The sequence below is a fragment of the Protopterus annectens genome, chromosome 9.part0 (genome assembly GCF_019279795.1).
Source record: "Protopterus annectens isolate FY-2018-M chromosome 9.part0, PAN1.0, whole genome shotgun sequence".
In the NCBI taxonomy this organism is placed as follows: Eukaryota; Metazoa; Chordata; order Ceratodontiformes; family Protopteridae; genus Protopterus; species Protopterus annectens.
This window is the reverse complement of record NC_056743.1, coordinates 1,278,107,958-1,278,132,508: the sequence shown is the minus strand read 5'-3', so window position 1 is coordinate 1,278,132,508 and position 24,551 is coordinate 1,278,107,958. Positions and strand designations below refer to the sequence as shown.

At 43.6% G+C, this 24,551-nt stretch overlaps 1 protein-coding gene across 1 annotated transcript in view; it reads right to left on the bottom strand.

The window, feature by feature from the left end:
- The window catches only part of NCAPH (non-SMC condensin I complex subunit H), a gene marked incomplete in the record, with an annotated part of 906,630 nt that overhangs the window by 509,389 nt on the left and 372,690 nt on the right, over window positions 1-24,551 (bottom strand). Inside the window, 1 exon segment of the mRNA XM_044084212.1 lies at window positions 11,191-11,313. Coding sequence (XP_043940147.1) covers window positions 11,191-11,313 — 123 coding nt within the window.

The following is a 24,551-nucleotide window of genomic DNA, read 5'->3' as shown; positions in this document are numbered from 1 at the left end:
TGAAGAGAACCTGACGTGTATCAGGAGGTCTGGCACTGGGTCCAGCATCCATGGGCAGTCCAACAGGTGAGGCCCGAGAAAAGGGAACCAAATCTGACGAGGCCAGTAAAGGGTGATGAGGATCATCTTGCTTCCAAACGGCATCGCTTTCTGTATGACCTTGGGGATGAGTGGAAAAGGAGGAAAAGCATAAAGGAGCCCCGGGGGCCAATCGTGGACTAGTGCATCTCTTGAAGACTCCCCCAGAGGGGGGATGGGAGAGAAAAAGGTGCTGCATTTGGTGTTGATGAGACTGACAAAGAGGTCAGAGCAGAGTTGTCCCCACTTGTGAAAGATCATACTGGCTATTTTCTGGTTCAAGGACCATTTGTGAGGTAACAAAACTGCCCTGCTTAGCTTGTCCGCTATTACATTGGAAGTCCCCAGGATGTGCGTTGCAATGAGAAAGCGTTGGGAAGAAATCGCCCAATTCCAAACTTGCATGGCCTCTCGACATAAGGGGTATGATCTGGTTCCCCCTTGTTTGTTTAGATACCAGACAACTGACATGTTGTCGGTCTGGATAGCTATCTTCCCCAGGAGGGAGAAAGTTGTGAAGTGCTTGCAATGCTAGAAGCACCGCCCTCATCTCTAGGACACTGATATGCAGATGGGCCTCCTGCTCTTGCCATGTGCCTTGGACAGTCCTGCCAGGATAATGCCCCCCCCCCCACCCTGAGAGGCATCTGTGATCAAAGTGGCAATGGGTTGGTGGTGTAAAAAGGGAGTCCCTGTGGTAAGATGACCTGGTTGAATCTACCAGCGTAGGTCCTTTTTGCAAGAATCTGTAATCAGGATCTGATGATGCAGAGGCAACTGCTGAAACGACCACTGGGATGACAGCAGTCATTGGAGTATTCTCATATGTAGTCTTGCTAAAGGTACCATGGTTATGGTTGATGCTATAATCTCGAGAAGCTGCAACACCACCTTTGCTTTGACTCTTTGAAGGGGAAGTATTCTGTAAATTTGTTGCACGAGATTCGGTATTCTGTCTGTAGGCAGTCTGGCTGCCATCTCGACCATGTCTATGTTTGCTCCTATAAAAGTTATAGATTGAGTGGGCAAAAAAGAGGATTTTTCTCAGTTTATCGAGATTCCCAACTGGGAACAGAGCTTGATTGTGGAATCGCTCGATTGAATTAGGTGATGCCTGGTGGTGGCAGTCAGGAGCCAATCGTCCAGGTATGGAAAGACTTGGATTCCCTGATGCCACAAATGAGCTGTGAGTACTGCCATGCACTTGGTGAACACCCAGGGGGCTGTGGTGAGACCAAAGGGCCATGCCCAAAACTAGTAATGATTGGCTCCCAGCCGGAAGCGTAGGTAGCTCCTTGATGCTTTGTCCATCATTATGTGGTAGTAGGCATCCTGGAGATCTATTGAGCACATCCAGTGGTCTCTCCCCAACAAAGGGAGTATGGATTGTAGAGTGACCATTCGGAACTTGGACTTCTTTACATGCTCGTTTAACCTGCTGAGGTCTAGGATGGGTCTCCAGTCCCCTGTTCTTTTTGGAACTAAAGAACCTGGAGTATGTTCCGAATCCTGTCTGGTCTGTTGGGACCTTTTGGATGGCTCTTTTTAATAGCAGCTTTTCTATCTCTATAGCCGCTTGATCCCTGTGATTGGGTGGTACATCTGGGATCCTTTTGGGATGGCGTGGTGGATGGGAAAAGGGTACAGAATAACCTCTGGTAATGATACCTTGTACCCACTTGTCTCGAGTGGGATTTAGCCAGGCTTCTGGGTACAAGGACAGGCGACCCCTGACCGGCTCCAGAGACGCACAGTCGGGTTCCACATCAGGAACGCTGACAGGGATGGTCACGAAAAGAATCGCGACCTCCCTGATTTTGTGGGCCTCCCCTGCTTCTAGGGCAATGTCTACCATTATTTCCTCCTCCCCTGCCTCTGAAGGAGGAATCACCTTGTGTGTCCTGGAAAGGTCTCTCCAATTTCTTGAACCACATTTTGCCGCTCTTCTGACCTTTAGGGTAAGGTCTAGAAGGAACGGTAAAACGAACTCCCATAGCAGAGAGTCTTTCCTTCCTACTTACACCTGGTGAGGGTATCTTTCACTTTGGGTCCAAAAAAGAGGATCCGTCCACGGGAGCATTGGTGAATGTAGACCTGAAAGGCTCAGCAAAGTTTTATAGACGCATCCAGGAATGTCTCCTTAATGAGACTCCTGAACCCACCGCCCGACTCGCACCATCAGCTGCATATTAGATCAGCCGCATGGAGGAGTTAATAGATGTGAGGGTAGCCAACTGAGCAGACACTGTAGATGGGACTGCTTCAGTCGAGGTACCCTGAAGAGCATCTCCTAACTCCTTTCTCGTAAAATGTGATAGTTCAGCGGAGTGTAAAAGCCGCTGAAGAGAAGATATGCTTCCCGTATCTATACATCGTTCGGGATTCCTTATTAGGTGGATGGATAGAAGTCGTCTCTGCTAGCTCCTTCTTAGTGGCCACCGCCACCATCATGGCATCAACAGGTAAACCCTTAGATAAAAACACTTTATCCTTGGGGGCAGAGAGAAATTTATTTGGCCTCCTGGGGACATGTTCCATGGCATCGGGAGTCTGCCATATCTTCTGACTCACGAGATCTAGCAATTCATCAAATGGAGGAGACACCCATGAGGCTGAGGGTTGAGACCCAAAAGCCTTCAGGTACACTGACTCCTCATCAGAAGGGGTAACGGTGGGCCAGCTGCCTCTCTGCCTGAGGATCTCCAAAATGTCTACAAAGGAGACATCTTCAGAGGACGACTTAGGGGACCCCTCTGACTCATCAAGATGTGACAGATTCATCAGGGGAGTCTACATGCTTCCTCTTACATGCTCTCTTCCAAGGGGGCTCCTCAGTGGGGTCTTCTGGGGAGATCGTGGACCACCAAAACAAGGGTCCTGAGGCTGTGAGTTTTTACCATCCCAGGGGGGACAGAATGCGGAGACCGTAGTCGGCGCTTGAGGGAGTATAGCATCGGTACTCCTACATGGTACAGATGAACTATCAAACACACTCCTCATCTTCACGAAAACAGACCTCTCCGGCTCCTAACGATGCCCCGGCTCCAAGGAGAGCATAGGTGTTGATGGCTCCAAAGGAATCGGCTCTGAGAACGATGTAGGGTCCAAGCTCACTCAGGCTGACGCACCAAGAGGAAGACTCGGGACAGAAGAGGTTCGGCTCCAAGTGTCCCTCTCGGGCCCGACCGAAGAGTTTCAGACCCTAGACACTTCGGATGGCGTCGAACGTGTCGGAGCGGTGCTCTGCTCCGAGACAACCACCCGGGGTGCTGGAGCAGAGGACACCACTGTAGTCATTACAGACGGCATCGGAAAAGTACAGTTTTGTACCTACCATAAATGTAGATGTCCGATAGACATGCAACTGCAGTCATAACATGTGGGTTGTCCTGCCTCAGGCAGCCCTCGGTCGGCCGGATTCCAAAGTCTGGGTCCGACGTCGGCTGATGTCGCATTTCTCTCCGTCAGAGCGGCTGGAGTACATAAGCATCAGCCGACGCCATTTTCTTCAGTGTTTCTTGCCCCAGATGCCAGGTGCCCTCCAAGGAAGGCTGTAATCAAATTGGAAGACAAAAACAGGATTCCAGACAAATAAATGAGCAATAAAACAAATACACCATAACAGATATCCCCAGCTAAGAGTAACAGGGATAGGAGTGGACCCTAGGCATAGAGGGGTATGGAGGGAGGGAAAATCCGACTGCAGTTGCATGTCTATCGGACATCTACATTTATGGTAGGTACAAAACTGTACTATGTCCTTCAAGAATGCAACTGCAGTCATAACATGTGGGTAGAATACCATAGCTTAGCTGGGGGAGGAGGAATGCTCTAGGAAAAAGATGGTGTGGCGATCAAACCCTGCAGGACTGCCGAAGCAAAGCCTGCTCTGGATCTGGAGTATAAAGAGAGATTGTAGTGTGTGGAGAATGTATGCACGGAGCTCCATGTAGCAGCTTCTACAATGTCCTTGGTAGGCACCCCTCTTAAGAATGCTGTAGAGGTGGCTGTAGCTCTGGTGGAATGTGGTCTGACATTGGCTGGAACAGTCTTTCCATGAAAGGAATAACAGAAACTGATGCAATGTCCAATCCATTTAGAAATAGTCTGTTTTGAAATTGCTTTTCTTTGGACTGCAGGGGCGTAAGCTACAAAAAGTTGTTCAGACTTCCTACTGGCCTTTGTTCTGTCCAGGTAGTATCGAAGTTGTCTGTGAATGTCCAAGGTATGCAACAGTCTTTCCCCCTTATTCTCAGGATTGGGGATGAAAGCAGGCAGATGAATGGCTTGATTTAAAGAAACCCTAGATACCACCTTTGGCATAAAAGTAGGGTTGGTCCTTAATGAAACCCTGTCTCTGTGAAAAATAATGAAGGGTGGTATTGCCATTAGGGCCTGTAGCTCAGAAACCCTTCTTGCTGAGGTAATTGCCAACAGGAAAGCTGTCTTCCATGAGAGAAATTGCAAGTCCACTGAAGCTGCTGGCTCAAATGGAGGTAAGGTCAGTTTTTCTAAGACAAAATTGAGGTCCCAGGCTGGCACTGGGGCCTTTCTTGGTGGCTTAATGTTCTTGATTTCCCTGAGGAATTGCCTTAGTAAGGGGTGAGAAAAAACAGGAGGATCAGTGTTGTATCTTGCTGAAATAGCAGATGCATGTATCTTTATGGAAGAATATGAGAGGCCGTTCTTTAACATATCTGCCAAATATTCCAAGATGAGTGGGATGTTCAACAATGATGCATCATGTCCCTTGCTGGTATTCCAATTGCTGAATCTTTTCCACTTTGCTAAGTAAACCTTTCTGGTGGATGGTCTTCGAGCTTCTGTTAGTATCCGCTGAACTTCCTTGGAGAGAGATAAGCTGGAGTTATTTATGGGATCTCCCAGGCTGTTAGCTGCAGCGTCTGAAGATTTGGATGCAGTGTTTCGAAATTGTGTTGAGTCAAAAGTTGAGGCCACTGAGGAAGGGCCCACCTCCTGGTGTGACATATGCTCCGTAGTAGTGGGTACCAGTGTTGTCTTGGCCAGTCCGGAGCTATTATAATTCCCTTGGGTTTCTCTGCTTTGATCTTTAGTAATACTGAGGTCATCAGTGGCAGAGGTGGGAATGCATAGATTGCTAGGGAGCTCCAGTTGAATGAGAGGGCATCTATTTTCCAAGCTTTTGGATGGTATGTCCTTGTGCAGAATTTTGGTAGAAGATGGTTGAGGTGAGAGGCAAATAGGTCCACTTCTGGCTTGCCCCATGTCGAAGTGAGTTGTCTGAAGGCCTTGGGATGTAACCTCCACTCGTGTGGATCTGTGAAATTCCTGCTTAGGCTGTCCGCCAACACATTGTCTTTTCCTGGAACAAACTGGGATTGTAACTGGATGTTTAGGCTCAGTGATTTCTCCCATTGCTGCATTGTCAGTCTGCAAAGGGGGGTAAGAGTGGGTTCCCCCCTTGCTTGTTTATGTACCACATCACAGTAGTGTTGTCTGTCCGTATCAGTAAATGGCCTTGCTGGAGTTGGTGTTGAAAGGCCTCGATGGCATGCATCACTGCCAGCATTTCCTTTTGGTTTATATGCAGATGTGTTTCCTTTGGAGACCATTGTCCTTGTATACACCTGCCTTCCATGTGCGCCCCCCATCCAAGGTCTGAGGCATCTGTAGTCATGGTCTGTGTTATCCGTGGTTTTTTGAATGACATACCTGTGTTTGCCTGGCTCACCGAGGCCCACCATAGGAATTCCTTTTGTAGGCATGGAATGAGAGGTATGATAGTCTCCAAGTTGTTGCTGTGTTGAGACCAAATGCTTTTTAGGTACCATTGAAGCTTTCTCATGTGTAGTCTTGCTAATGGAACCAGGAGAATGCAAGATGCCATGTAACCCAGGGCCTGTAGGAATCTCCTTGCAGTCATCTGGGTGAGTTTTGCTAAACCTCTGAAATAATGAGTTAACTTCTCTTGCTTGTCTTCTGTCAGGTAAGCCATCTGAGAGGCTTTGTCTAATTTGGCTCCTAAGAAGATTATTTGCTGGGATGGCTGCAGTCTTGACTTTTGGAAGTTGACTGTGTATCCCAGAGCTTGAAGTAATCGTATGACATAATCCAGGTTTTTTTGTCAACATCAATTTGTCGTCTGCTTGTATGAGGCAGTCGTCCAGGTACGGGTAAATTTGTATACCCTGGAGCCTGCAATGAGCAATTACTGAAGCCAGGCATTTTGTAAATACTCTGGGCGCAGTAGATAAGCCAAATGGCAATGCTGAGAATTGATAATGCTCTGGCCCTGCAAGAAATCTGAGGTATCTTCTGCAGCTGTGTCCGATAGGGACATGCAGGTATGCCTCCTTGAGGTCCAGAGTAATCAGCCACGACCCCTTGCCCAGCATGGGAAGGAGTTGCTGTAGAGTCAGCATTTTGAACTTTGGTACTATGAGAAAGGTGTTTAATGCAGACAAGTCCAGTATTGGTCTCCAATGAGATTCTTTTCTTGGAACCAGGAACAGTCTTGAGTAAAAGCCCTGGTCTTGTTCTTGTTTTGGAACTCTTTCTATTGCTTTCATCCGAGTCAGCAGAGTGATTTGCTTGGTAGCCTCTGCCCTCTGATTTTGTGGAAGGTTTGGCATGCCTTGTTTTCTCGGTAAGGTATGAAAATGACACCTGTACCCTCGGTCTATAATGTCCAAAATCCATTTGTCCTTTGTCAGTCTGTGCTAGTTTTCTGCAAACAGAGATAATTTCCCGCCCAAGGGGGCTTCTAGTTGTTCCCTGGTAGGTGGTGCTAGAGGAAAGTCATTGAGATTGTGGTTGTGGGGCAGGTGAAACCCCTGTGTCACTTCTTTGGTTTCCTGGCTGCCATTGCCGTCCCCTGTAAGGACCTCTGTATTGGCCTCTTCCTCGGCCATGTCTGTTCTTACCCCTTTGAAACTTTTCTGGATTAGGAAAGGACCAGTTTTTTGAAGGCCAATTCCTACTGAATCTGGGGGGTTGAACCTGGAGGAAATCTTTCACAGTCTGAACTGATTTTGCTTTTTCTTCGATGGTCTTTAACACATCCTTAGCATTTGTACCAAAAAGCTTGTTCTTTTCCAAAGGTGCATCCAGAAGTTTTGCTTTAACATGATATGGTAGAGGTTGATCTTTTAACCAAGCATGTCTACGAATGACTGCCCCTGTCATAGCTGCTCTACATGAAGCTTCCAGTGCATCATATCCACACTGCAGGAAGTGATTGCTTACTTGCTGAGTGTTATGTACAGCTTCCTGCAAAGTCTTCCTGTCTAAAGGATCAGGAGTGGCTAATGTTTTTTGTAAATCTTCTAACAGATAATCCTGATATTGTAACATATGAAAAAGACAATTTAAAGCTCTCATAGATAAGGTAGTGGATGTGAAACCTTTTTGCCCCATCTCTCTAATGACCTAGCTTCCCTGCTGGAGGGCAAAGGATTTTTTGAGGTGGAGGCTGAAACTCCTTTAGGCCCCTGTGAAATAGTTTCCAAATCAACAGTGTGGGCCCTGAATAAATGGGAATGAGTTTCTGGGACCCTGTAATACCTGTCCGGCTTGGCTGGAGCAGGAGGAAGAGAATCAGGGGTAGCACTAGAGTCAGAATACAAATCATCCAGAACATCAAGTACAGGAGGAATAGCTAAGGGCCTGTGCTGAGGCTTCTTAAGGAAAGTCCTAAGGCGTTTCCTGGAATCAGAATATTCCTGACCTTGCCACTTGAAATGTTCCCTCATGGTGTGCAGAACTTCCCCAAAAGAAATATCCTCAGGAGGGGAGGCCGAGGGGATGGAGTCTTCTGCATCCGAGTCCTCATAGGTCTGAAAGAGCTCTTCCTGGCTATCAGAGTGGACAGAGCCCTCAGAATCTTCATCTGAAGGAGTAGGGTTCAGAGGGTTCTATCCGGGGCCTCCAATACCAGGAAATTAATTAAACTGATGTATAACACAGGAAGTTCAAATGCTCGGCAGTTGATTGTACCACAGCAACTCACGTAAATCCACGCTGTACAGATAAAAAAAACTTTTCCACAGCTATAATGGACCGTTTATTTGAGAACTTGCGAACAGCAATACACCATAAAAACGAGCAGTGAATCTTCACATCCACTGAACATCCACCAAAACACTAAAACAATACATTGAACAAACGAATTTACCCGGGTTTCGTCCGATATGACGAACTTCTTCAGAATACTATTCTCAAATGTTACCTTCTTCAAGTATACAGGTCCCACCCCAATTTAAAATCAATTAATCACTTTGTCAATTAACAGTTTAAAAACACCCTTTATGGCAAGCCATCAGTTCTATATCATAATGGCTATACTGAGACTTTATTTAATCAGCACGTTTGTTTATATATTAATTAACACATGATGTATAGATTTTCCTTATCATTACATTCTAGATGTTCTTGTATGTGTATATTATAATGTATTTAAATATGTTTAAGTTATTTATATAACATTAACATGTACTATTATAAAGCCAGTATAATTCTGTATACAGTGGCTTACAATCTTTATATATCACATAAATTGTAGTTTATGTGAGTCCCTATGTTAAAACATGAAAAATGTAAAAATATTAATAATAATAGTGTTAATGATAAGAATATACATGTGTGAATAATGAATATATTCACATTATGTAACTTGTATGGTATATATTACAAGTTACATAAATTTTTGTAACACATTACCATTATTTTATAATACAAATGCAAATACATAAATTAATATCCAATTCATCATCAATAAAATTGATTATTGGTTAATGTGTCCTACCCTTAATATAATTGTTGTTCAGTATGGGTTTAATGCTACAATATTCATTTAAGCCTGGCCAATTATAGGCATTTAATAGTATTTGCCATTTTAGTTCATTAATGTCTAAATCATATTTTGTACATTTTCCATTTACATCATATTCAACATGCTGAATGACACAAAATTTGAAGGTATGGCTTTTATTTTGTTGTATATGTCTGACCAAGGCATTCGTTGTTCTCATATGTTGGACATCAAGCAGATGTTCTTTAATTCTATTTCTAAAATGCCTGCTAGTTTTGCCAACATAGAATGCCTTGCAATCTTGACATATTGCAACATAAATAACATTAGAAGTGAAACAATTAAAATGTTCCTTAACCCTAATGTTATGATAATTTACCAAAAGTCTGTTACCTGTACATTGAATGTGTTTACATACAGTACATCTGCCACATTTGAAATTACCCACTTTCCTATTCATTTTCATTTTGGTTGAATGTGTGTTTCTTTCAAAAAATTCCTTAAAGGACGTGTCTTTTTTATATACAAATTTAATTTGTCCTTGAAATGTTTGCGCCACACTATTATCATCTGTTAAAATCCCCCAATTTCCCCTGATGATATTCCTGATAATATCATAGGTATCATCAAATACAGAAATATATAATGGTAGTTGATGTTTTTCAGTTCTTTGATTGTTGTTATGCATGTTGTTTATGTTATACCCATGGCTCAATATAGGTTCTATCCGGGGCCTTTTATCAGGAGGAGGCTGGGATCCTCTCTCAGGATGGGCCTGTGAACCTCTAATCATGGAAATTAAATCAGCAGCCATGGACATAATTTGTGTCTCTGGAGTCGGCTGAGGTAAGGATTTAGAAGTAATATGCTTTGTTTTGCTGGCTGCCTTAGCCCTAGTGTAGGCCTTAATAGACATGGCCATGGGGGGCCTGGCAGCTCCACGTGCAGGAGTGACCTTGTCTACAGCAATGGTCTCGGGCATTTCCTCGGTTTCAGTATCCGGAGGAAAATCTATAACTGGTGTCGGAGTAATGTCTGGAATCGGAGTCGGCGGTAATGCGGTGTCTTCAGTTCGGAGCGGTGGAGAGACAGTCTCAGAGGGAACCGGAGCACTCGCTGTAGGTTTTGGCGTGGAGTCGGTGGTAGACGCGAGCCGAGGATGTTGGTCCCGGTCTTTTCGCTTTTTGGGAGTTTGCGATGCCGGAAGATCCGACGGCATGGTGTAAGCAAAATTATCGCCGAAAAAATCTTCAGCGAACTCCGCCCGGCGCCTGAGAGTGCGCTTGTTGAAGCGAGCACAGGCTACACAGGCCGAGACGTCGTGGTCTGGGCCCAGGCAAGGGAGACAGTAAGAGTGGAAATCCTTATGAGGTATTTGTTTACCACAAGAAAGACAATTAACTTTTTCAGTAATTTCTGACATCGGCTGAGGCAAGAAAAGGTCCCCAACGGGGTACTTAGCTTTTTTGATGACTTCGGTATCGTAGAATACAGGAGCTGACCGACTGGCACTTGGAACTGCTTCTGCTTCGGGCACCGCATGGCAAGAAAGACTGAAGAAAATGGCGTCGGCTGATGCTTATGTACTCCAGCCGCTCTGACGTCGAAGAGAAATGCGACATCAGCCGACGTCGGACCCAGACTTTGGAATCCGGCCGACCGAGGGCTGCCTGAGGCAGGACAACCCACATGTTATGACTGCAGTTGCATTCTTGAAGGACATCGGTTTAAACGCACACACTCACGGGAACACAGACAAAAAACGGCAACAGGCCCAAAATTTTACAGCAGAAAAAGTCAAATTCAGGAAAAAGTCAAATCCGGTTAAATTGACACAATCGGTTATCACAATAAGGATAACCGCAATAAGAAAAGCGCTTCACACGAAGTTAAAAACTTATAACAAGCAGAATAATAAAGAACTAAATCACTTAGTCACGGCCAACCAAAAGAAGCTTCCGACTGAGGACGCAGCAAATGAGATCTGGGGAATGTGGCACATAAATTAGATCACGACAGTAGAATATTCAGTCACAGTGCCAGCTGGACCAGCCAGAGGGATACTTCCCCTTAAATAAAATTCAACTGCAATAATGTCTTTAGGGAAAGAACCCAAAATAAGCAGGTATTCAGTTAAAGTCTCCCATATGCTGTCCCACTTCCCACATTTGCTCATGCAGTTGCACGTTCACCTCTATAAAGGTAGGACCCAATAAAATCAATCACTTTTGCAATAACAAAAGCAAACGCCAGATTTCTCCAAAGTCATAAGAAAAATCATCAGATCTACTTCTAAATGATACTTCTTCACAGCTCCTTACTATGTAAATAGGCTTGAGGCTAAATCGCATGAGATTTTCAGGATCATAGTGGAAGTCAGCTGGAAGTGTTGTGGCCTTCTTACTTCGTCTATCCAGAGTTACCTTGTTTAGAACAGTTGCTGCCTGTGAAAAAACAGAAATCACAAAATTAAAATGGCACACCAAAAACTCAGCAATAAAGTACCATCTGCTTTCAAACATTATTTCAGTCTTTGGCCTTCGCAATTCCACAGAAACCAACAAACAAATGCTTGCAACCCACTTTGAATTGAACAGCACTGCATTTCAATTGCCAGTCCAATAACATGCATACATACGTGCACTTGCTTACATTTAGACAGTCAGTGAAAACATGCCTGCTTCCTCTACAAACAGTGCTCCTTAAACAGCCTGTGCATAGCATTTAGCAGAGTGTGGAACATACTGTTGCACAAGATACAAATACAACTACCATAACAAAGAGGTTAAATATCAGTAAATTAGAACATTCAGTTTTACTTTTAGAGGTGCACTGGTTAGCCATGTCTTCAAAAGTGCTTTCCATCCCTGCGAAAGGGTACTGACCTAGGTGTGATGGGCTCCAAAATATAACCAAGTGTTGGCATGCATCATCTTCAATTCAAAGTCAATACCTCCCCTCAGGGAGTTGCATGCTTCAAATAGGCATGGGTAAATGTGCCAGAGTGCAGTCAATACAGCAGTGCAACCTAAGAAAACTATAAAAGCAACAACCAACTAAAAAAATCAAAAGCTAAATCATATGAACTCCGACCAGAATGAAAAGGATGGTGATGGTGAAGTTTTACTATTAGAGTGACACCTTTTCAAAGATCCACTTATGCCTGAATCTCAAACAAATGTACTATCCAATTTCAAAGAGAAACACTATAACTAAACAATAACACAAGGACAGCATCAATAGTAGTAAAAGGTGTACTTAGATTACATGATTCATTGTAGCAGGGGTGTGCCAAAACCTGTCCTACCTCTTAGCCAGATCCGTTGGAGTACATGGATAAAACCCCATCTATGAAATCTATGATTAAATAATGGCTAAAGTGTCTGTTAAGGCTGGCACATGAGGAACAGGAGTGAAAGGGCTCTGCCTGCTCAGCTCTCTCAGGTGGAAGAGGTGGATGCATATCCATGGAAACAAAGTGCACCAGTTCCCAGTTGAGACCAAAGAAACATGCACAATGTGCTCTTTCTAGGAGGTCTAGTTATCTGCGAGGTTTACGTCACTCATTAAGTCAACAGCAGTTCTCTCCTAGGATCACTGCAGACTGATTACTGGGCAAGCACATTGAGGTAAAAGCTAAGCACAGAAAATCCTACCAATCTACACAAGGTTCCTACTCCCCTGCTCCAGGAGCAAAGAAGCTGTAAAGCTCCCTCCACAAACATGAATGAATCATTAGGGTGGCTGAGAGGATTGATGGTCAGCACAGGAAAAATGGGAAAAAATGTCAAACTACCGTACCACTACAGTCATCTTTTAGTTTCCAACTATTTGCGATTTTATGGACATCACCACTAACTGGGGCTTCTAACATGACCTAGAGAGAAAACATTTCTCTAGCCTACTTCAGACACTGATGCTGCCACTTCAGAATGAGCTCTAATAGGACTCAAGATTGCTCTGTTATAATCATAACAAAAGGCACTACAGTGGGACAGTCACTGCCTAATTTTATTTCTTGGCCCATACTAGCCTTTGATAATTAAAACCTTCCCTTGTACCCTACTGACATTCATTCCCCAATACTACTTTGCATTAGTACCACATGTCACCCACTTAGGGGAATGGTCTCTTCTTTCTAGCCAAGAATACCCTACATAACTTCATCTTGGACAACTGAGGGAAGAATCTGGTGCCAGTAGGCTATCATCTAGTTCTGAAATAACCTTTCTCCTCTGACAGCCAACAGGCAAAACAATGTTGGTTATGATCAGCTCATATACAGTGTATGCACATCCTCATGTCTGCTGTAATCAACTATACAGCAATGGTCTCTTTAGCCAGGAGCTGCCAGCAAGCACCACCTGTTATCTTAGCTACAGGTGTTGCTCCTACATTGGAAGATATACTAAATAACTTACCCAGGATGAATAAGTTGGCGTCAGCCAATAACACCCACCCATCCATGGTCGCTTCCTTAAGCACCTAGGCCATTAATCAAACCAGGTTAAATGGACTACAATCAGGAGTTATCTCTCTATGTCACATAGCCGGTGCCACACTGACTTCCCTGTCCTAAAGGAATTTGTGTGTTTGTGTCAGTGAGTGAGTGTAAGCAGAAGCCTTCTAGTATATTTATACATCAGACATTTATGAATATACAAGGTATGCAAGCAGGTGCTGGCCAGCATTCTGACAGGATAAAAAAATGTAATTGAACTGGCTGGTTCAAAGCAACAGCTGCTACCACATTCAGCATAAACCACAGGCTATATTTTACAAATAACACTTACTGTGGAAAAGTGTAGGAAGATATGTATGTTAATGCCAACTGCTAAGAAAGTCTATCTAATATGACTGTCACAAAGAAATGAAATTTTCATGAAATATATTTTACGGCTACAGAATCAGCAACTTCAACAGGAGATAAAGTCGCCTTTTGTAACATGAAATTATAGGCAAAAGAAGGCAAAATTTGTCTTTTTGCTGTTTTTAAGTGAATAACATCTTTAAGAATACTCAAACGGGGGATTTGTTTTTATTTCTGGAAACAACGGCAAGCATGCCAGACTTTAATGGAACAGCAGGCCAAGGTAATTTCAAAGAAGTGACAAATAGTCTCAAATTTTGATAGGATGCATTTCAAAGGATCAAGACCTTTAGGGGATACCGGAATTGTGTTTTACTGCCTTTGGTTTGCTGGATGGTTCAACTGGGCACTCAGGCCCACTTTCAATTGAGGCCAGGGAGAAATGTTCCATAAATATACAAAAATTAGAGACTAAAATAATTTCATTCTTAACGGTAGAAATTGGGTTTTAGAATTATGCAATAGGCAATACAGTCAAGACAGAGGTTAATACAATTTGATTTCTGTAGAAGCATTATACAACAATAAACGGGTCTATATTAAATTGTCGAAGTTCCACAACTTCGAATCGCTAAACACTGACCACTAGTGATCGAAGTTGCAGAACAAACAATTTAAATAAAAAGGAAAGAAAAGTAAAAGGGTTTAAGCAGGGGGACAAGCCCCCCCTCGCTACTTAAATAAACCAACTACGAGATTGCGCTACAGTGTAGCAAAGGGAAATCTTCCATTACCGCACCATACTCTGTTAAAGTGCGATCTTGGAGTTGGTATATTTAAGTAGTGGGGGGGGGGGCAGCCCCTCACGTGGAGGGCGCAGGGGGGCTTGCCCTCCTTCTTAAAGCAGTTACTTTTTTACTTTTTTCTTTTTTTTTTTTTTTAATCGGATATTCAATGTTTCAGAACTTCGATCATATGGGATCGACCATATGATGTTCGAAGTTCTGAAACTTCGATTATCTGATATAGACACCAATAAACAAGGTTGAATGCACATGTAGGCAAATGAAGTTTGTATATTGCTATATAAGGGACAAAATGCAATACAGCTATAAATATAGATAGAATTTAATTACATTTACAGGATAAGGTTGGAGAGTTAGGGGCTGGTGATGGTCTAAAGATCTGAGGAGGAGTTTAGGTGCTGTTTTAGGGTGTGCTTAAAACTAGATGTAAAGCTGTCCTGTTTAAGTGGGATAGACAGAGTTCCACTGTCTGGTGACACAAGATTAGTACAGCGAGTCTCCAGAAGTATTACAGGATTTGGAAGTTATTAGGATCTGATTGTCTGAGTGAAGGCAGCATGGTGAGGAGCAGTGCTTGAGAATGTTTTGTAGAGAAATGCATGTGTATGGTGTTTGTATTATTTTGTGAGCAGTTTGAAGTTGAGTGAATGCAAAGTGATTAGGTAGTTCCAGTCAGGTGAGCTTCTTTAGTGTTAAGCAGTGGTGTGCATGGTAGGATGCATTAGCTGCAAACGTGGCTATTTTGTTGAAGCATGCCTCCAATTTTTTTTAGAAGGGTAGCTTGAATGTTGATTAGTACGGGTGAATCATAGCGAAGAGAAGGGAGAAGGCAGGATGACTAGGATTTTCTTGAGTCTGTGAAGTTGGGTTTGTTTTCATAGAGGAAGCCCAGTTTTCGAGGAGTTTTCTTGATAGACTGGGTGACATATGCAGGTCAAATTTTAGGATATTGTCTATTATGACTCCAAGTAGTTTGGTATTTGTTACACTTTACATGGTATTTGTTACACTTTACATGGTGTGTCCTTTGTTGAAGTAACATTAAAGGGTGTACAAATTGTTGAAAGATCTAGGTGTGAAAAATATTAATTTTTTTTTTTTGGCATTTAGGATTAGCTGATTAGCCTTTAGTCATGATTCTATGGAAGTGAATGAGTCGAGTCATTTGTTGAAGTGAAAGGATTGAGGCTGAGTAGATGATTGTGGCATTGCTGGCATACTGTACAGAGGCAGGTTTGCTGGCTTTGTGCAGGCGGTTTGTGAAAATATTGAAAAATACTGGGCCTAGAACTTACACCTGTAGTACACTAATGGAAAGAGGGAGGAAAGGGAATAAGTGCTGATTCAATTTATGGCCTGTTGTCTGATAGAAAGATAGTTACAGAACCAAATAAGAGCTGAATGAGACTGACAGGGAAGATCGCTCATTGACTAGGAGAAGGTGGGATACTTTGTCAAATGCTTTTGACAGATCCAGGAACAGGTGGGATATTAGTTTACCATGGTTTCTGTTGGTATTTATGGTATCTGAGAAAGAAAGCAGAGCTGCTGTGGTGTTATCAAAGCTTTGTTGAGTAAGGGACTGTAGTTTATTATTAATGAGATGGTATTTGGAGAGGTCTATGGCTGATCCACCTTTGTGAAGTGGTGTAAAATATGATTTATTCCAGAGAGCGGGTACATGATTTTCTGTGATAGATCCATTTTGGAGTATTGAGATAGGGTATGCCAGGACACTGGCAGCAAACATAAGGTTCTTTTGGCGGGAATCTATCGGCAGGTGGTGCAGTGGTTTCAGTTTTTGAAGGTAAATTTTCATAGCTGAGGTAGGTATTTGGTAGAAAGCAAAGAAAAGGGTATTGTGAGCATTGCTGATGGGGACAGAAAGATGGGAGGGTAGATTAGATTCTAGTAGAAAGGGGACAGCTTGAAGTATATGTTGAATAGGGTTGCTATGGGGTCTGTGTGATTTGCCGTAGGAGATGGGATGGTGGTTTGACTGGAGTATAGCAGGGCTTTTATGGTTGTCCAGAATTGCTTTGGATTGTGATGTTTGCCTTGAAGAGAGTGAAAGAATGCAATTTTGTCTAGCTGCGACTTGTTTATATCGACTCCCAAGCTGTCTAAACATTTGCTGCTTTTGTTGCGTTCTGTCTTTATGCCATGTCTTCCAGGTTTGCCTCAATTTAGCATGAGTTGTTTGGTTTCTTTGTTGAACAAGGTTGCTTTTGGTTCTTGTGTGTGCTAACTCGTTTATTATAAGGAATGGGTTTTAAAAATGTGTAATAGCATCTTCTAGTGGTAGGTTTTTCAGAATACTTCAGTTGTACTGAATGAGATAGTTTATAAAGGTGTCAGAGGAAAGTGTACCTACTTGTTTTTATACTGTATGTTTGGAGGTGTGATTAGTTTGTTTTCTAATAAATGTGGAGAGATGGTCACTGAAGTTGTCTGGGAGACATAGGGTTGCCACCCCTCCGTTTTTTTTCCGGACTACCCGGAAATCAAACTGATTCGGAAAACACTGTACAAACTCTGGTATTCTGTTTCAAAAAGGAAACAGACTATCGGAGTTTGTAAATCGGCTGATTTACTATGCTTTTTTTTTTTTTTTGACGGAAAAGCATAGTAAATCAGCCAAAAGCAGGCAGCGGGATTGAAAAAAGAGGGCGTTCCCTGTTGGGTGATGTCATCACGATGTCACAAAATGGGTGGAATGTGGGTGGGAGAGGGGGGTGGGGTGGGTGGGGGTACTGGTGACGCAAAGGGTGTGGCTTTACTCCAGTTTTAGCCATGAAGCAAGGTGGCAACCCTAGGGAGGCAGCTAAAGGTGTTTATGTTAGAATGTGAGGTAGTAAGGATCCAATCTAGTGGTGAGTACCTGTTGCTGTGCTTGTCAGTTCTAGTGGATGAGATGATTTGCTTGAGTGAAACTGAATAGGTTAATAGAGAAGGCAGGGGACTCCATGCTTACAAGTAAAAAGCCTATATTCACATCCCCAAGTATAATAGTTTACTTACATTAGTGGGAAACCATTAAAGTACAGCTTCAAGAATGGGAATATTGTTGCGTGGGGGAATATGCAATGCAAATAGTTTTATGGTTGTTCAGGTGTAGGAGCGAAACAGATATTTTTGTGCTGGTATAGTTGGGGTGACTCGGTGGGTATCTGATATTGATTAATGTGTTTAAAAAGTATTGCAACCTCTCCAGCTTTTTGTGTACTCTATCATTTATTATATTGTATCTTGGGGAAGGATTTCTTAATCTTTAGTGTTTGGTTTTAGCCAAATTTCAGTGATGATTAGAATATCTGTCTCGTGTGTTGCAAGGCATGACTGGAGATGCAGAATTTTGTTGCAGATGTTTCTGAGTTTTTTGTGCATTAACAGTAGGTTGCGTCTTGGTAATGGTGGGAGCTGATGGGTTATACAGGGTTTGGAAGGTTTGACGGCATGGTCCAATGTTTGGGTGGAATCTCCACAGAGTGAGAGAGTGGAAGTGTGGTAAAAAAAGCTGCATCTTTTTTATATTTATCTCTTAGGTCTGATACTGATTTAAGGGTCTGGTACTTCTCTGATGTATCTGCAACTGAAGAGGGACTGTGTTCCTAATGGGTAGAGACTTGTGTGCAATTTTGTAGTGGATAGGTATTGGTTGACTAGGAGTCCACAGGTGGGGAAAATAAACTGATGGGGGGGGGGGGGAGTGTGGTAGGATGTGGCAATGTAGATTATGTTTAGTACAACTGTGAGCAGACTGGAGGAGTAGCATATTATATACATAACCTAGGGTAAGATGAATTTAGTTGACTGGGAGTTGTGCTATTTTTTTGGAGGAGACTGGAGAAGTGAGTTAGGTGTGCTTGCAATATGAATTTGTAGGTTGACTCAGGCCAGTTGGACGTCTCAGTGAATTTGTTGGGTTGTTTTGTTATAGGGAGTTGGAGACAGAATAGTATAAGTTTAGATGAAGTGGGGCTGAGTAGAAATAGGGGTTAATGGAGCAGAGTGAGCCCAAGCGTAGCAAGGGTGAACAGAGTGGGCTGAGTAGGTGACACTTCTGTCATGGCTGAAAACAAACCATCTATAAGCCTGAAAGTTGTATAGGAGCGGACAATAAAATTGTACTGAAGCATTGAGGCAAAAGAGGAAGTAAGTGTATTATTAGTATGCAAACTGCAAAGGTCTGCGAGATAAGCAGTAGACTGAGGTAGTTAGGGAAAAAAGTTTGGAAAAATTAGAAAACTTTTTCTTAACTACATTTAAAATTAACCACATTAAATGCTCCAAGCAGAAGTTGTTTGTTTAGCGAAACTTTCAGTGCGTGGAAAAAGGAAGAAGCAACCCAGCACAAAACTGTCTATACAGGAAAAGAGGGAGAGTCACCTCATCAGTTAAGACGCAAGAAACCTCCACCATGTTGCCCAAGTGTAACAGTACACCAACGTCTACAGACTCGCTACCCAATATGGTCAACGGCGCAAGACTGTGAAGGAATCACAGTACTCTGAGGAAATGGTGTTCCTGACAGCCACTCTAAATCAACGTGTGGGGCTTTGAAATACCTGACCAAAAAACAAAAAAAGCACAATTTCTGTGGGGATACAACACTTCATCTGCATGGTTTGGTACTAGGGCCACTGTATCAGTGCCAGTCTTGGTAGCCTTAGCAGCTACCTTAATGTCCGAGACAGCCAAACGACCCATGAAGACTACTTAGGTTCTTTTCTGGGAAGAACAAGAGCTTGACAAAGCATCGCCCCTTCTGCTGCATCACTGCTGGAATCTCTGAAAAACTGTGGTCATATGGGAGTGGATGCTAGGAAATGTATATTCTCATATTCATCTTGATCACATATAGGGGACTCTAAAAGAGAGTCAATATGCTTCCTCTGAACCAAGCTTTCATGTGTGCTGTGGGGAGGGCAACCCTGAAGAGGGAGGAGGCTATTTATGGCTTGAAATGGACAACTGGACTCCCTTGTTCTGGATGTACTTCCTGAGAGGCTAGGCAGAAAGATCAAAAAACAACAATTCCAATCATAAAGCTGGTAGGGACAATCAAACAGCAGAAGACTTAAAGTGGAACACAGACAGTGGAGCTGAACTTCACATAAAACTAAAGCACTTGGCACTCCAAGGATCAATAAAGGTTGACACACAAACACCGACCACCTGGCCAAACTGAAGGGATAAGGGGGTTCAGTAAATGCCTCCACAGTAAGCCCCAAAACAGCTGACTAAAACCAGCATCAAGAGTTCCAGCGAGACAGAAAACTGAGTCAAGGGGAATGCCACGAGAATTAGAGTTGAAGGGGGACCCAATCAATGCCACTATTACACATGTTCTGTTGGCTTTAAGGGCGTCAGTGACACAAAGGTAGGTCCCAAAGAAAAATTAGAAAATCTGCATGCAAAGGGAGCTAGTGAAAAGAACACATTAACTCTAGACTGAAATCCTGCTGGACTGTTGATTTTAACCAGTTGATGCTTTAGCAACAACACAGTCACCAACAGGTTCCTATAATTTAATGTAAATTAATCACCACAGGAGTAGGGGTTTGCAGCACTGGTCGTCTCAATGCCAATGGCTCTATGATAACTTGCATCTCCATAACACCAACTTGAATGCGGGCCATTCCAGGAAGGAGACAAAAACAAGCTCATCAAAAGAGATAAGATGAGAACTAAGGAACATAATGTTCATCATTGTGACGCCTGTGCCCTGGCCCAGCAATAAAGGAGCCTCAATCCTCACCACTAACACCAGAGAAGGGGTCTCGTATATGATGGAAAGGATAACAAAGACACACAGTAAAGTGCAATTTCCCTTAAGAGAACACAGAGATCACAGTCAGTCTGCGGCTGGTCGTTCCATTGCTCTCCAAGTCCCCAGTAAGACTCTCCACTGGCACAGCTATAGGGTCCAGATCTCAGCCTAGCTGGGCAAGCTAAAACCTCCAGCACCCTCTCTGTCCAACCAGTGCTTCATGTCCCTGCCCAAGTAGCTGACACACACACACGCAGATAAGAGTATACAACCACACAGACACTCCTGGGAAAGGCTGGCACAAGTTCTCCAGCTGTGCCCCATTACCCAGACTATATGGTAGTACCGCCTGCCACCATCCATCTAATATTAATCAGCTAGTCAAAGGCCCTTAAAAGGGTGTCCAATTACTACTGTGCAATATTATCCAATTGGTGGTATAACTAAACCAGTCTAGGCGTATTAGAGTGACTTGGTACAGTAATCACTACAAATATGCAATGTACTCTAGAGCTTAAATTATCTCTACACAAAAAGTACAGTTTTGTACCTACCATAAATGTAGATGTCCGATAGATATGCAACTGCAGTCATAACATATGGGTTGTCCTGCCTCAGGCAGTCCTCGGTCGGCCGAATTCCAAAGTCTGGGTCCGGCGTCGACTGGTGTTGCCTCCTCTCCGACGTCACAACGGCTGGAGTATAAAGGCATCGGTCGACGCCATCTTCTTCAGTGTTTCTTGCCCCAGATGCCAGGTGCCCTCCTAGGAAGGCTAAATTTGGTGAATGGATAAACAATTCCAGACATGCACAACAGTAATAAACAAATACACCATAGGAGATACCCCCAGCTAAAGGAACAGGGGGAATGGACCCAAATGAAGGAAAAGAGGGGAAGGCGGGAGGGAAAATCCGACTGCAGTTGCATATCTATCGGACATCTACATTTATGGTAGGTACAAAACTGTACTATGTCCTTCAAGAATGCAACTGCAGTCATAACATATGGGTTGAATACCATAGCCAAGCTGGGGGTGGATGGAGCTAAGAAAAAGATGGTGTAGCTAAAATGCCCTGCAGGACTGCTGAAGCAAAGCCTGCTCGGGATCTGGAGTATAAAGGCAGGTTGTAGTGTTTGGTAAATGTATGCACGGAGCTCCATGTAGCAGCCTCTAGAATGTCCTTTGTAGCCACTCCTCTTAGGAAAGCTGTGGATGTGGCTATAGCTCTGGTGGAATGTGGCCTAATATTGGCTGGCACACTTTTTCCATGGTAAGAATAGCAGAATCTGATGCAGTGTCCAATCCATTTTGAAATTGTTTGCTTGGAGATTGCTTTTCCTTGTATTCCAGCAGCATAGGCTACAAACAGCTGGTCAGACTTTCTGGTGGCCTTAGTTCTGTCCAAGTAGTAGCGTAGTTGCCTGTGTATGTCCAAGGTATGCAGCAGTCTTTCCCCTCTATTTTGAGGATTGGGGAAGAAAGTAGGAAGGGGAATAGCTTGATTTAGAGACACCCTGGAAATCACCTTTGGCATGAAAGAAGGATTTGTTCTTAGAGAGACTCTGTCCTGATGGAGAATGAGGAAAGAAGGTACTGCCATGAGTGCCTGTATCTCCGAGACTCTTCTTGCTGATGTGACTGCCAATAGAAAAAACGTTTTCCATGATAGAAATTGCATCTCCGAGGTTGCTGCTGGCTCAAAGGGAGGCAGAGATAATTTTTCCAGTACAAAATTGAGGTCCCATGCAGGTACCGGTTGTTTTCTGGGAGGCTTGATATTCTTTATCCCTCTCAGGAACTGTCTTAGCAAAGGATGTGAGAACACTGGTGGATCACAATTGTATCTTGCTGAGATTGCTGAGGCATGAATCTTTATGGAAGAATATGAGAGTCCAGAATGAAACATTTCTACCAAGTATTCCAATATCTGAGGTATACTCAGTACTGTTGTATCCTGACCCCTGTTGGCAGCCCAGATGCTGAATCTCTTCCACTTGGCTGAATAGGCTTTTCTGGTGGATGGTCTGCGTGCTTCCAATAAGATGTCCTGAACTGCCTTGGAAAGATTGGAAGCGGAAAGAGTTAAAGTAACCTCCAGGCTGTCAGATGTAATGTTTTCAGGTTTTGGTGAACAGTCCTGTAGTTGTGTTGTGTTAGGAGCAGGGGCCATAGGGGCAGAGGCCATGGTTTGGTCAGAGTTATGCTCAACAGCAATGGGTACCAGTGTTGCTTTGGCCAGTCTGGAGCTATCAAAATGCTTGTTGGTTGTTCTGCTTTGATCTTCAGGATCACCTTGGTCAACAGTGGCAGAGGAGGAAATGCATAAATTTTTAGGGAATTCCAGCTGAAGGAGAGAGCATCCGTTGTCCAGGCCAGTGCATGGTGGGTCCTGGTACAGAACTTTTCCAGGTGATGATTCGTGTGAGACGCAAATAGATCTATGGTGTTCCCCATGTCTTTGTTATTTGTGAGAAAATGTGGGGATGCAGCATCCATTCGTGTGGATCCAAGAAATTTCTGCTCAGCTTGTCCGCCAGTACATTGTCCTTGCCTGGCACAAACTGGGATTGCAGGTGTATCTTCAGACTCGGTGCTTTTCCCCAGAGAATCATTGTTAGTCTGCAGAGGGGGTATGAATGAGTCCCTCCCTGCTTATTTATATACCACATGACAGTGGTGTTGTCTGTCCTTATTAGTAAATGTCCTTGCTGCAGCGATTTTCCGAAACTCTCGAATGCATGTATCACTGCCAGCATCTCTTTTTGGTTTATGTGCAGATGTCTTTCCTTTGGTGTCCATTGACCTTGAACGCATCTGCCCTCCATGTGCGCCCCCCCATCCATGATCTGAGGCGTCTGTTGTAAATATTTGACCTACTTGAGGTCTGTTAAAAGACATGCCTTTGTTTAATTGACTTGCTTGAGCCCACCACAAGAATTCCTTTTGCAGGCATGGAATAAGTGGGATTACGTCCTCTAGGCTTTGGCTGTGTTGGGACCATAAGCTTTTCAAATACCATTGCAGCTTTCGCATATGAAGTCTTGCCAAAGGTATCAGAAGAATGCATGATGCCATGAACCCCAGGGCCTGCAGGAGTTTCCTTGCAGTCAGCTGGGAGAGCTGTGCTAGGCCTTTGAAGTACTCTGGTAACTGCTGTTGTTTTTCCTGTGTGAGGTAGGCCATTTGTGTTTGTGTGTCCAGTTTGGCTCCTAGGAAAATAATCTGTTGGGATGGCAGTAGCCTTGATTTCTGAACGTTGACTGTGTATCCCAAGGCCTGTAGTAATTGCATGACATAGTCCAGGTTTTTTATTAAGGTTTGTCTGTTGTCTGCTTGTATGAGGCAGTCGTCCAGGTAGGGGTATATTTGAATTTCCTGGAGACTGCAGTGTGCCACTACTGATGCCAGGCATTTCATAAACACTCTGGGCGCAGTAGATAAGCCAAACGGCAATGCTGAGAATTGATAGTGCTCTGTCCCTGCAAGAAATCTGAGGTATCTTCTGCAGCTTTGTCTGATTGGGACATGCAGGTATGCCTCCTTGAGGTCCAGAGTGACCAGCCAAGACCCCTTGCCCAGCATGGGAAGGAGTTGCTGTAATGTCAGCATTTTGAACTTTGGCACAATGAGAAAAGTATTTAGAGTAGACAAGTCCAGTATAGGCCTCCATTTGTTTTCCTTTCTTGGAACAAGGAACAGTCTTGAATAGAATCCCTGGCCTTGTTCCTGGGGAGGTACCTTTTCTATTGCTTTTATACTTAATAGCTTTGAAACTTGAATGAGTGCCTCTGCCCTTTGATGGAGTGGCAGGTTTGGCATGCCTTGTCTTGTAGGTAAAGTATGGAAGTGGAATCTGTAACCCTTGTCTATTAAATCCAGAATCCAACTGTCCTTGGTTAAGATATGCCAGTTCTTTGAGAATAAGGATAATTTTCCGCCCAAGGGTGCTTCTCTCTGAGCCCTTGTAGGAGGTATGAAAGTCAAGTCATTGTGATTGTCCTTGAGGTGCAGCTGGACTGGCTGCAGCACTTCTTTGATTTGTAGATTGCCATTGGCGTCCCCTGTAGGAGCCCCGGTATTGTCCTCGGCCTCGCCTGTTCTTTCCCCTTTGAAACTTGTCCGAGTCTGGGAAGGACCAACTCTTTGAAGGCCAGTTTCTACTGAATCTGGGTGGCTGAACCTGGAGGAAATCCTTGACTGTCTGTACTGACTTAGCTTTTTCCTCAATGGACTTTAACACATCTTGTGCATTAGCGCCAAAAAGCTTCTGTTTTTCCAGAGGTGCATCAAG